Here is a 14,259-nt window from a genome sequence, read left to right as displayed (position 1 = left end):
TACAACCACCCGGTACGCTGGAGCACTACCGGGATCCGGATCCAGAAGATCTACTTTCGCAACTTCGCTGGATCGGAGCCGGGAGCATCGTTGAGCACTGTACGTGTGCAAAACTACGAGATGCTACACCTGTGGCACTCGATATTGTGAGAGATAACTGTTCGTCTACATCATCCACGTTCTAGTAGAACGTTAACCGCTATCGGTTTACGAGGGTACGTCACCAATATCATCTCCATTACTGTATTATTATAGAGATATTCTTGGGGATATTAGGGTTCGCGTGTAGTTAGAATTTTTTTATTTTCTGCTGCGACCCCCTACGTATGTTACAATAAATAAATCAAATAAATTTAGTCAAAAGTTAACATTCTCTAACTTTCATCGGTGTTATAGAAAAAAATAAGAACATTTATGATACTAACTCAATATAAGTAGATTTTTTCGTAAATATATTTGTTAATATATTTGTTTCATGTTATAGATGTTTATTTTTTTATTTATATTTTCTAAAATTTCATAAACTTTATCTTTTAACTAAATTTATAAGCCTTATTAATTGGAATGGAGGCCGCCGCATTATCCATGCTTCAAGCTTGCATCTAATGGATCTTATTCGCATTTATAATACCCATATTATATATCATAGGTAGTATCATGTATTTTATGTATGCGGATAAAACATAATAGCATGCATTGTACACATAATGTTATACACCATTCGTATACATGGTAATAGTATATTGTCCTACTCACTACACCTAGTCTTAACGTAAACCTTCTTTCTAGGGAGATTAGGGTTGTACCTGGTTGCCGAAGTGTTGCGGACCGCCTGGCTACTAATATACGGTTGATGGCATCTTCAGCAGCCCAATTTAAACAATCGGTTGCCTATTTTGGTCCACACGAACATGAGAACACAAGAAACCCAACTCAATGGTCCAACCCGAACTGGGAGACGTGCATGGATCGACCTATTCTAAGCCTAAATTTGGGCTAAGAATGCATCAACGAACAACGCGTGCATCCTTCCTCGTTCACCATGTGCCCGTTAGTCATCGACTCAAAAAAAAGTTATAGAGTGATCATTAATATTTGTCCAAAACAAATCATCTTTTTATAGAGGATTAACCCAAAATGGAGATGGATGTATCTACTCACTGCTGCACGGCCTACTGGCCTCCGGCATGGCCGCAAGGGCTGACACCATCGGGGCCTTCACAAACCCCAAATCTCGCGCTCTTGATGCGTGCGGTGGCCCTTCTCTCACCATGGTGATGCTCGGCCTTGGACATGGCCATGAGCTCCACCCTGCTGTGCTCACGGCGGCCGAACACCCCTCATCCTCCGCCTTCTAGTAGGGATGGGTCTAATCCATGGCGGTGTTCCAGCGACCTCTCTCCGCCAACAATCCACCTCCATTTCAGCATCATGGCGAGCCTTGTTCCTCTCCCTCGTCTCCTCCTCCACCACCATCGCCGTCATCACCACCTCTACATCTTGGTTCCCCCGGTCCCTGTCTGCCTGCCGACCCCGCGTCGCGCCCATCTCAGTGGGACGCCGTCGAGGAGACCTAGACGGCAGTGCACGGTCTGATAGGGACCGTAGCCATGAGGTCGCAAGTGGCATGGTCGCGTTAGGTAGACTCGAACGACGCGAGCAGACCCCGTTACTCGTTGGTGTCATCCCGGGCGTTGACATCATCGTTGAGGCCCGCGTACATCCACACGTCAGGTGTGGGCAGTGGCACGACCAACATTGCCGCACGCTCCGTCGCGGGCTCCGCCTGGCCCCCCTCCAACTATGTCTGGGCCTCTGCTAGCCCCGGCTGCTCCTCGAGCGAAGCGACCAAGGACTCAAGCGCCGCAACCTCCGCCTCCTCTCTCACCCCCTCGACTTAAGGCATGTACCGCTCCCTGCACTCCTCCAACTCGATGTATGGCATGGTCTCCTCCGCGTCAAACACATCTCTCATGGAGAGCTTGGCCATGTTGGCGTCATCCGGGAAGTAGGCGCGCCCCGCCTTGCTCAGGTGGATGTAGGCGGAGTTGCGGTCTGCCATTTGTGCTTACTAGCTCTAGTATGCCCGTCCACCTCAGCGACGTCGTTCCTACATATAGCCACGGTCTCAGGCCGGAAATGAAAGAGCGCTCGAGCTGGAAATGGAAGGCCGGGCACGCGGGAATCGAGCGGCCACGCGTGGAAAGCCTATTGGGCGGTTAATCGACGAGATGTGCCATCATTAACGCTGCAACGTCTCTAAGACTGCTCATAGTGGGAGTAACATAACTAGTAACATCACACATCTCAATGTATTTTAGTGACATGGCATGCTAATAAATGAAGAAAGAGAGTGAGGTGGTAACTAGCTACTATGTTACCATAACATCACACACCTCAAGGCAAGATGAGTCTATAACATAATAAATGATACAATGTATGACACCACATATAAGTTACTACCCACTATGAAGGTAGTAACCTAGACTAGTAATATAGCATATGTTACTAGTCTAAGTTTCTCCCCACTATGACCAGCCTAACAGTGAAAAAAGGAAATGTATCGGCCCGCTGGATTTGGTCCCGATCCAAACAGACAGGAGACAACATTAATCACAGTGCACCAATGCGAAGGATTGGATTTCCTTCCTAATCGACACTTTAACACATGAGCAAGAGCAACTAAACCCAGGTTGTGGTTGTTTTATGGTAAATCTGGAGTGCGAGGCGTAGGGCTATTCACGAAGACATCTTTTAGAGTCCTATGTTGATATTTGGTTTTATTACAAGATACCGAGCAGTTTTTCTTTTTTGTGAAACACGGTAGAGATGAACGCTCACAAATGCATACACACATTCACCTCTATGAACACATCTCTATGAACACACGGACGCATATTTTACCCCTATGAGTACTTTCGAGAGACTTCGACGGTCTTGAGATTGACGAAGTCACCACAGGCGTCTCGTTGTCGATGGAAACGTCGCCTCCCACTGAAGAATATTCCGCCTTTATAAGACATCAAAGTCTTAAACTTAGGATTTAAACTTATATGGTGGGCTGAAGGTGACACGCCCTAGTAACCATCTAACTACATATTAGTTCCTAGGAAAAAAGTAGCGAGCTATAACAAAATAACGTGGGTCTAAAAATACGCTATTAGCATGCTATAGCGTGCTATTAACGCGAATAGCGCGCTATAGCGCCAAAATAGCGTAGCGTCGGCTCTCCAGATATGCTATAGCATGCTATTAGCGTTAAAATAGCGCGCTATTTTTTTTCCATGATTAGTTCTCGGATACCTAGCAGATTTGGAGATTGCTCAAACCACAAAGGTATCGAGAACGACAATAAAACCAAACTCTATCCCGACTGTGATCTGGATTGCGCATCACATGTATACATGAAGGTCGATGTAGGTGTCGCCGAATCAAAGAATGAAAATCGTGGTGTAGTTGCGGCGATATGCAGAAATGAGTTGGGTGTTTATCAGGGTGTTTCAGTTTTAGCAGTGCCAGGCATCTCCGATCCAGCGACTTTAGAAGCAATGGCTTGTCGTGAAGGACTGACGCTAGCAGCTAAGCTGAATACCCGGCGTGTTCATCTTTCATCGGACTGCCTCGAGGTTATACACGCCATTCGGGATTATACAAAATGCAGCTTCTACCCAAGTCTCCGTGAGATTGTTACGGGACGGAATGCTTTCGAGACTGTCTTGTTAATTCATGAGATGAAATGTTCTAATACGCATGCTCATAGCTTAGCTAAATCCTCTCTATATTTGGAACAAGGGTGCAATATGTGGCTGCTAGAATCACCTGCTGCCCAAATTGTACCCGTAACTATTGAATAATAAAAGGTATCAGGAACCCTCAAAAAGATTTTATTGGCGGGTCGATATAAATAAGGGCATTGCTATTACTCAGTCGACTGAGAATTAATTTCGTTTCTTAGTCAGATGATACTATAAATTTTAGTTATAACTCATGTTGCAACTGATAACTAATAAAAAACACAAAACAAACCACAATTTAGAACTTAACTGAGGGCAAACTGAGAACTAGCAAATCCCTACAGATAAATTAAAATAGACGCATTTTATGTAAGAAACAGAAATGCTAAACTTACGGACAGGATCCTATGGGATTTCTTCCAATAAAACTAGACCTACGGACTGGTGTGGTTACGGAAATTTTACAGACAAACGTGGGTTCAATTGGTTGGCTGAACTTGCTTAATAATCGGGGGCAGTTTCTGTTTTAGCCCAACGTGATGCGCCACCTCCGAGTCCGTAAGATTTTTCTGTAAAACTTGCCCGTAGGTGTAGCGTTACTCGATTTGTTCTATGGATAGACGTGTCTCTCGTGGAACTGCTATGTTTCTTCCAATCCCTGCCCTCCACGATGAGTGCGTATGGTTGATGAGTGCGTATGGTTCCTCCTTAAGAAAGTTCCGTAAGTGTAGCATTTCTCTGTAAGAAACGGGTTAGGCCCCACGAGAGGGCACTGCCGAGCGAGTAATGCTACACTTACGGGCACAATTTCGTACGGATTAGCTTACGGACTGAGGTGGCAAGGAACTACAGGTTGGCATCCGCATTTTTAGGATCAACCACACCAGATCAGTTTAAATGAACGTGGCCACGTTGCATCCGTAAACCTATTCCGTAAGAGTAATCCGTGGCCACGTTGCATCCGTAAACCTATTCCGTAAGAGTAATCCGTAGGTGTAGGATTATCGCTGCCGAGCTGCCTATCTATCCAATCCTTTCGCACTCGTCACTGTCTCAATCTCCACAAAAAGAGCACACCATACCGCACAAGGTCACACTCGCTGCTGGAGCACCGACGACGCGCAGACTGTGGCAACAACGATGCGTCGCCTCCACTGCACTGTCATCCTCCTACTCTCCGCCACCCGCCTCCTCCTGCACGCCGCCGTGGCGTCGCCGCCACTGCCTGACCCGGCATCTCTCGAGCCGTCGCTGCTCTTCCCGTCGGCCGGTGCCTCCCAGGCGCAGCCCGGCGCGGCGTCCACCATCCCAGCATTCCCGGAGCAGTCCGAGGCCGCCGCCGCCTCCTCCGTCTGCCAGCTCACCCCATCCCCACCGCTCCTCCCGGCCGTCCTCGCCTCCTGCAACGCCGGCGCGGGCGGCGGCGTGCTCCCGCCGCGGCTGCGGTGCTGCCCGGCTCTGGCGGCATGGCTCTACGCGGCGTACGCCCCCACTGCGCTGGGAAGCGGCGGTGGCTCGGAACGTCCCGCTGCGGCGGCCGACGTGTCGGACTTGCCGCTGCTGCCGGACGACGCGGAGGAGTGCGCGGGCGCTGCGGTGCGCGCGCTAAGAACGGCGGGAGCGACGCTACCACAGCCGCAGCCGCAGGTGGGCAGCAACGGGACTATCTGCGACGTGCCGTTCTGCTACTGCGGGGTGAGGCTGAGGCGGCCGGCGTGCCCGGTGCCGGCGGGCAGAGCTGCGAGGAGACTGGAGAGGGACTGCGCACGGCCGGGGCTCGCCGGCTGCTCTCGGTGTCTCCGGGCGCTGAACCTGGTGAGCCTTCACATTCGCACCTCCCTTTCTTTGGATGCTTCTCTGGTGCAGGGTTGTACGCATTGCAACATACCGACATTTTCTTAAGCAAAAATTTAAAAGTTGTTCACTTTGATATGACTTCTAATCAAGTTATCAGGCTTCTCTTTCTTTCAGCATAAAACCCACTGTGCTCAAGTAATATTTCAGCAACTTTTTATTCTTGAGCTGAGCATTAGCACGTGAATTAATCGACGAATAGTACATATCTTCATACATGACAAATGCATATATAGCCGACTCTTGAACATCGAGGGCCATATATGTGCTACTATAGTAAAACTGTGTTATTGGAAATCTCATATGTCTTGATGCAGTATTTAGTTCGATGTGGGGGGACAATAACAACATGGAGTAAATTTTGTTATCAAACTCCTAATCTGGGGAAACTGAGTGGATAACTTATCCTAAAATCTGGCGTAGGTGGCATCAGAATGGACAAACAGGAGGTCCCAATATTGATTGATAGCCAACAAAAGGTCCCGGAAAATGTTGTTGAGACTTCGCAAGATCCCAATAATAGTATAATATCACCACAAAACACAATACGTCATCTCTGTCATAGAACAATAAAAATAGGCGAAAAACCAGTTCTGAACCCGAGCTCATATGCTCCTGGTTTAATAAAAAATTGAAAAAAATAGCAAAAAAAATTAAAAATCTGATTTTTTTTTTTACAATGAACATGAACAAGTGTTGTAATTGTACACCAAAAATCTCCGAGAAAAGACATGTAGTGGTCTGTGCAATGCATTTTATCTTTTTTTGCACAGACCACTACATAATGTCTTTTCCCGGGGATTTTTTTGTGTAGTTATAACACGTGTTCATGTTCATTGTACAAAACTTTTTACACTTTTTTAAATTTTCTTTGCTATTTTTTCGATTTTTTTACTCAATCAGGAGCATATGAGCGCGGGCTTGACAAACGCCTAGCCCAACAATAGGCATCTATAGTAGTAAGTCGCTGTGACTGGCATGTCTGAAAAGTCACACTTGGCTAGGCTTGGGAGAATACTTAGCTGGATGGCAACTCTAGGAAGAAAATGGGATTGCTGGATCTATTGACTTAAATTCTCTCTGATTAGGGGCTCCTTTGATTCATAGAATCTGCGTAGGAATTGTAAGCGATGGAAAACTTTCTACGTAAGGTGCTTGATTCATACTATAGAAATTGATCTTATAGAAATCTTGTAGTACAAGTCCTATAGAAAAAAAACATAAGCTCTTACCTCATGGAAAATCATATGCTATTATCAAAGACACTTCTTCTTTCCCATATAATTCAAGCAGTTATGACATCTCAATTCTATGTCTTTTTTTTTTTAGAAATGGGGGAACTCCCCGGCCTATCTATGTCTTTTTTATTCCTATGTTTTCTCTATCCTACAAACCAAAGGTGCCCTATAAGGCTGGACTGATGGGATTTCTTTGAGTAATCCGGGCTGAATGGGTAGGGCCTGGAGGAGCATGATTTGGTTCAGAACACCACGCCTCCACTCCACCATCCCTTTATACCACTTTCACTTTGGGTTCAGGACTCGATGCTCACATTGCTTCCTCTCATCTCATCTTTTTCCACCTAAAAAGGATAACAAGCAAGTCATCTGCTTCTTCCCCTGGCAATGGCATACCACCCAAACCGAATCATTTGCTTTCCATGAACGGATTTTTAGTTGTGAAAGAAAGACATGAGGGCAAAAGGGACCCTCCGTTTGAGAGTTGAGACAGAGATGTACCATAGCGTCACATGAGGTTGGCAGAGTTCCGATAGATGCTCGTGTCGCATGGGCCGGCGGGGCATGCTCGGCGGGGGCCAACTGGTGTGAGAGCGAGGGCTTAATTTGTCCCTTCGTCTCAACTGGAAATCTGGAATCTCTATCCTCATCTCTAGATCAACCACGTGTGGTAACGTGATCCTACCAAACTAATTCACCATGGCAGACGACAGCTTCTGTACAACCGTGAACTTTTTGGTTTTTTTGCTTTTCAGCGGTGAAATTCGTGCCACTAACTCGCATGAGTTGATTCATTAGTAAGCTGCTTCATTTCGCTTTTCCTGAAACCTAATCATATATCCCTCCTTTGTCTCTTGCCATGAACTGCAGCTGAGCTTCAGTGGAGAGAAGAACGCCACGTCGGCCAAGGCCAGGCATGGCGGCGGGCCTCGCGAGCGTGACTGCCAGCTGATGGGGCTTTCTTGGCTGCTGCAGCGGAATGCCACGAGACACCGGGCGGCTGCTACGGCGGTCATCCAGGCCATCATGGCGGCCGATGAGGCGGGTACCTCCGGCGCACCGGCCACGTGCTCGCTCCCCGTCGATGATCTGCCGTTTGCTGTGGCGTCGTCGGAGATCAATGGCGCGGCGCTGCCTACGATCGAGCGTCTCATTCAGGCCCTGCTAGGCACCTCGGCAATCATCTTGTCCCTTAGCCTCTGAGTAACATCTTGGCGTTGCAGCAAGGTTACCTATTGTTGTTGGTAGTTTGCACCTCTGATGTTAATTAGTTCTTGGAAGTTTTTCAAGTTTTGATGTTAGTGTTTCTTAGAGGCCTAGAGACTAGAGTGTGGACCTCTTTACTGTAATTATATGCAATCATGGTGCTAATCTAAGTATGCAACTACATTTATGTATAGTCGCATCTCGGCAGTCTAGGATGGCAAAATATCTCAGAAACAAGGTCCATCAATAATTATACATTTTTTCGATAAAAAACATATATTAATATCACAAAGATACCAATTAGACCCAACTTCTGCACCAATGCATTGCCCTAACGGCATTAAGGTACACACGGCCAAAAACGAAGAAGAATTACAATAATAATGTGTTGGACAAACAATAATTGTACATATAGACATAATTACTTGCTATCATTTGTGGAGCTAACAAGTCAGTCAGTTACCAATCGATTTCAGCTAAGAACAACAATGGAAGGAACCCACTAGTTAAAAAAAACGAGATAGACACTAGCACCGTTGGCAAGTTTTATAGGAAAAAACTCCTTAAGCTCCATGTTGCCCAAGGCTCGAACCCGGGTGGCTAGTGTGCACTCCCGTGCACCAACCTAACCAGCAGAGCGACCCAATAGTTAAATGGTGTCCAAATAGGGAGCGAAGCTACGAGGCAATACACTTTGAGTCATTTTTTTTAGGAACTTGGTAGTCTTTTATTCATTGATTGACATTAGAATACAAAACCTACTGGGGGCTGCTAGAGCCAAACCTGCCGATCAACACTAGCTGAAACAAAACTACGGGTTGCCATATGTGTTTCAGAATTTGAGGCTCCGTTTTCATGCTTCAAAATGACAACCGAAAAATCCTTTGTCTAGGCTTTTGTTTCATCGGTGATCATGCTATAGCTTTTCAGTGTAATCACCTTGCAAATTGGCTAACACTTGGAGACGACACCACAACGACACACTGAAGATGTAAATCAGTTGTCATTGTCAATGCATCCTTGCATGCCATGGCCTCCAGCATCGCATGGTCGGAGATGCCCTTGATTGCCAACACCGAAGCTCCAAGGAACACACTGTCTGGTCCTTGCAAACAACGCTGATTTTCATGAACCCCTCTTGCAGTGAAATCCATTTTGGATCGACAGGGTTAGCACCTCTACTCCTTGGAATCTTAGTAGGAGAAATAGAGAGATCTCTTAAGAAGCTCTCTGCAAACAGCTGTGTCAAAGGACGGGAACTCATCATCATAGATGATCCTCCTACCCGCATACCAGATTGCCCATAATGTTACCGCATTGTAACAAACTTTCCAGGGACAATGACTTCGGCATGAGAAACAACCATTGCCTTGTCGTGGGGTCCTTCGATCTGATCATATGTCCAACTCATCATTAGGAAGAGCCCAAACACATCGACCAACCATACAGTCAAATAATGAGTGTCTCCGAGAGTCCTGCTCGCCACAGAATGAACAGGAGCTTGTCTCCTCCATATGCTGATGGCAGCGAACATCTCTAGTAGGGAAAGACTGGTACACCAACCTCCATAAGAAAATTTTCAGTGTAGATGGAACATGCACGTGCGAAAGTCTCTGCCACAATTTCTCCTCCTTCACAGAATTGCATCCTTCTGATCGGCCTTCAAGCCATGCCTCCCTTCTCCTCTTTTTATTCACAAGGAGATAGTAAGCAGATCGCACATATAGGATCCCCTTCTTTTCCTAATGACAAGCCGAGTCATTCAGTCTCTTTGTACTCAATGGCATGTATCGAGTAGATAGCCTCACAGTCCATTAATGGTTTAGCATATTGACATTCCATGTATTTGACGCCCTATCTGTGAAGCACGACACCAGATCTGGTGGATCTTTCTTCTTACTAACGAATGACTGAAGCGTAAAATATGGGGTATCCAGTTATGATTCCATGCATATGTTGTCTCACTCATGCCAATACACCTTATTAGGCCTTGCTTCATCACATCTTTCCCCTCCACGATGGCCCTCCAATCCTGTGAGGGTGTCAAGCCAAGGTTAGTATCCAAGAAGTCTGGTGAGGGGTAATAGTCAGCCTTCAAAACCTAAGCACTCAACGAGTCTTGGTTCTGAAAATGCGCCAAGCTTGGTGGTCAAGCATCACCAAGTTGGATAGTTTGATATCGCGAAAACCCAACAAACCCCCTGTGTGTTTTGGCAAGTGGTTTCCCATGAGACCCATGTTGTCTTGCGTTTGCCACCCTTTCTTCCCCACCAGAAGTTGTTGATCATGGCATTGATGGTTATGTACAACCCGCTTGGGTGTTTGAAACAAGACAAAGAAAAGGTTGGGATCACATGACCTACTGATTTGATAAACCCCTATTTTCCACCAGCTCCTAGGATCTACTCCATCCATCCCTGTATTTTCTTCCAGATGTGAACCTTCCAATATTTAAAGGTCTCACTCTTTGATCTGCCAACATCACAAGGCATACCATGATATTTCTCATGCAACGTCTCATTGAGTACACTGAGAGTTACTTTCATGAGGTGTCTCTTCTCCTCTGGATAACACTTGCCAAAAAAAACACCGAGGACTTACCCAGAGTAACAAACGGGCACGCCGCATTCATTGTCTCCCTCCACATTGTCTTCCACAAACAACTGGATATCATGAGCAAAAAGGCGTTGATTCGTAGCTAGAGTTGTGGGAGCCACCTTGATCCTTTGGAGGTGTGATGAGTGGTAACTTTGCTTTAGGAGGACCGAAAGGCCCTCTGCTAAATAAGTAGAGGGATATTGGCTCTCCCTACGAAGACCCCTTAGGGCTGAAATTCCTCCAAAGGAGTACAACCAAATAAAATTGAGAAGGAGATCGATGAAACCACATACTCATAATCAGCACTACCCACTGTACGATTGAAACCCATACTTTAGCATGATGGACTGAAGATAGGACCACCCAACGCTAACATGGGCCTTCTGCATGTCAAGTATGAGAGCACAATGCTGATGCTTCTTTGCGCCATTTTTCTTCATAAAATGCAGGCATTAATGTATATGTTGTCATAATATTGTATGTTATCAAGCGTACAAGGACAAGCACAGATTGTTTCTCTGAAATAATCTCGGGTAAGATAACCTTTAACCGGTTAGCAAGAACTTTTGATGCAATTTTGTAAATCACATTGCATAAGCTAATGGGATGGAACTTTCCAAGCTCTTCCGAGCTTGCCACTTTAGGAATCAACACCACAAAGTTCGTTTTATAACAGTAGGATTTTCCTCACATCCAAAAGATGCTAACACTATTGTCATCACTTCCTCCATACATAGGTCCTAATGGAAAAAAATGTGAGATACCGTTAGGTCCTGGTGCCTTCAAAGCGTACATCTAAAAGAGATCATGCTTCACCTCAGATCTTGAAAAGGCTCCATCAGCTTCGTGTTGACTAAGCGAAGCACCTCACCCATTCCCAGCGCACCCTCCGATGAATATAAATCCCAATATAAGTCCCTGTCCATATCTCTTAACCCATGAGAATCTTCAGTTAGCAATCAGTCTTACCGTTTAAGCCTACTTATCCAATCCCCATATTCCATTTGCTAGCTTGCAAATGAGAAAAAAAAAACATGTTTTCCGACCTCCATCTACAAGCCATTGGATACGAGATCTTTGTCTCCACATAATTTCTTCCCTCCGGCTCATCTCTAGCAATCATTCACAACTTTTGCATCCTCATACAATGGGCATGCACGCGATCGTGTTGCCCCCCGCATATGCTCCACTGTGGACTTTATCTCTTTTATTTCCCATCGGATGTGGACAAATTTATCCCTTCCCCAAGCTAAGAGAGATATATCTAAGAGAAACTTGAGCTTCTGATCTAGATTATGCATGGTGAGCATGACTCAGCCTTTCACTCGTGCTCCATCAATAGGCCAAAATCATTAGGCGCCTCCCACATCGCCTCATACCTAAACAAGCGTGTCGACACAAACGGCTGAGCAGTTTCGTGGCGAAGTGATGACCCACAAGTATAGGAGGTGTATCATAGTACTTTCGATAAATAAGACTGTCGAACCCAACGAGGAGCAGAAGGTGTTGACGAGTAGTTTTGATCGAGGATTCACTATAAACACTAGAAAATAGGTTTGCAAAGGTATTTGGTATTGCAGGTAAATAAAGTACGAGTAAATAAAATGCAATAATAATAATTGCAGCGAGTGGCCCAATCCTTTTTATAGCAAAGGACAAGCCGGTTGTTTCACTTATGATGACCAAACGTTCCTGAGGACACACGGTAATTTCGTCAAGTGCTTTCACTTCACATAGCTGAATAATCTTCAATGGTTTGGTAAGTATTGTGTGGGTGGACCTATGTTAATGCACTACCCCAGACTTGGACTAATACATACTTGTGATTATACCTCTTGCAAGCATCCGCAATTACAAGAAAGTAATTAAGATAAATCTAACCATAGCCTTAAACTTTGAGATCCTACACTCCCTTGTGCACCGGTTTCCTAACGGGGGTTTGGGTTCTGTCGCTCCCGCAACCCCACAATTAGTAGCCAAATACACGATGCATTCCCCTAGGCCCATAAAGGTGAAGTATCATGTAGTCGACGTTCACATGATACCACTAGAAGAATAACACCACAACTTAAATATAAAATCATTGCATATTACTCAACATAGTTCCACTACTAACAGCATGACTTCTCCCATGTCCTCAAGAACTAAACGAACTACTCACAAGACATCATATGGATCATAATCAGAGGTGACATAATGATGAATAAAAATCTGGACATAAACCTTAATTCAATGGTTTCACTCAATAGCATCAACTACAAGGAGTAATCAACACCGGGAAAGTTTCCCCTATGAACTAGACAAGTATCAAACCCAAGATGTTACAGCGGGACGCGTGGAGATGGCGGTGATGATGGTACTGGTGGTGGAGATGATGGTGATGATGATCCCGATGAACTCCAGCTCGATGGTGGTGACGATGGCGACGATTTCCCCCCTCCGGGAAGGATTTTACCCTACAGAATTCTGCCTGCGGTGAGCTTTTCTCTCTCTCTGGTTCTCCGCCCCGTAGCGGTGGTGGAATATTTCCCTGGTCGCTCCCCCAATCTTAGGTTTCTCGGGGGTTGAAATACGCGAGGGGGCATCGTCAGAAGTGGGCTAGGGCGCCCAGACCATGCCTAGGCGTGGCCTGGGGTAGACCCGCGCCTAGGGGTGGTCCGGCACCTTCCTGGCCTATCTCGGCCTCCCCTTCTAGCTTCCTCCGTCATCTGGTAAAATAGGATTTTCTATATATTTTCTGGGAATTGTTGTTCTTCGGAAATATGGTGTCTTGACAGTCCTTTTTCCAGTAGATTCCTGGCTCCGATAGTTAATTCTCCAATAATCATCAAACATGCAAAAATAGATGGAATGACATAAGTATTACCTCTAAATATGAAATATATCGATAAATAACAGTAAATTATGATTAAGAGTAGTGATGCAATTGGACGTATCAACTCCCCCCAAGCTTAGACCTCGCTTGTCCCCAAGCGAAACTGAACTTAGTAAACCAGACCACGAGTTTATGGAGTGAAGTGTCGATAAACAAAATACGGACAAGAAGCATCATACTTACCAATACACAAGTCATTATAGACAGTAACTTCTTCTTATATAATCCAACTTGCAACGATTAAGGAGTCACTAAATAGAGGTGCATAGAGGTAATCATAATTGGTGATGGCAAACTTTCGTTCTTGGTCAGAGAACAATTAACAGATTGTACTTATCTTTCGAGCAGAGTCTTTATATTAGAGCTTATTACAGAAATCACATGCTCAATCATTACAATCTCTTTATAATCATAGATATCTTTCAGAGCTATATTCATTCAGATAAACACATTGTGATAAACAAGAAAGAATAAAAGAGAGGATTTAATGGATCAACACACATAAATGGTTGGATCACAACAACTCAAATGCTTGCTTGAGACAGAGGAAAATAGGTTTACTGACTCAACAGAAAAGTAAAAGAAAGGTCCTGCGCAGAGGGAAGCAAGATTACTCATGTGCTAGAGCTTTTTGTTGTAATGCAATAGGAGTGTTGAAAATATACATTTTGAGAGGTATGCATGTCTATGTCAACGAATGGCATCAAACAATATATCATCCTTTCATATAGTGACCTCAAGAGCGGCTCCCATG

The 14,259-nt window shown here is 45.2% G+C and overlaps 1 protein-coding gene across 1 annotated transcript; it reads left to right on the top strand.

Annotated features, from left to right (window-relative positions):
* Window positions 1-4,771: 4,771 nt before the first annotated feature.
* Window positions 4,772-8,225, top strand: LOC127317054 (uncharacterized GPI-anchored protein At4g28100). The gene is made up of 2 exons (XM_051347580.2): window positions 4,772-5,549; window positions 7,697-8,225. Exons 1-2 carry the CDS (start codon window positions 4,875-4,877, stop codon window positions 8,027-8,029), a joined length of 1,008 nt encoding a protein of 335 aa, XP_051203540.1. The 5' UTR covers window positions 4,772-4,874; the 3' UTR covers window positions 8,030-8,225.
* The last annotated feature ends 6,034 nt before the right edge of the window (window positions 8,226-14,259 follow it).

Source organism: Lolium perenne, chromosome 7, assembly GCF_019359855.2.
Source record: "Lolium perenne isolate Kyuss_39 chromosome 7, Kyuss_2.0, whole genome shotgun sequence".
In the NCBI taxonomy this organism is placed as follows: domain Eukaryota; kingdom Viridiplantae; phylum Streptophyta; class Magnoliopsida; order Poales; family Poaceae; genus Lolium; species Lolium perenne.
This window is presented reverse-complemented; position numbering and strand designations above follow the sequence as displayed.

Bases quoted from the DNA above. Each gene is read 5' to 3' on its own strand.
- LOC127317054 (XM_051347580.2), top strand. From the start codon at position 4,875: ATGCGTCGCCTCCACTGCACTGTCATCCTCCTACTCTCCGCCACCCGC. The intron at 5,550-7,696 runs GTGAGCCTTCAC...CATGAACTGCAG, and splicing joins GTCTCCGGGCGCTGAACCTG to CTGAGCTTCAGTGGAGAGAA.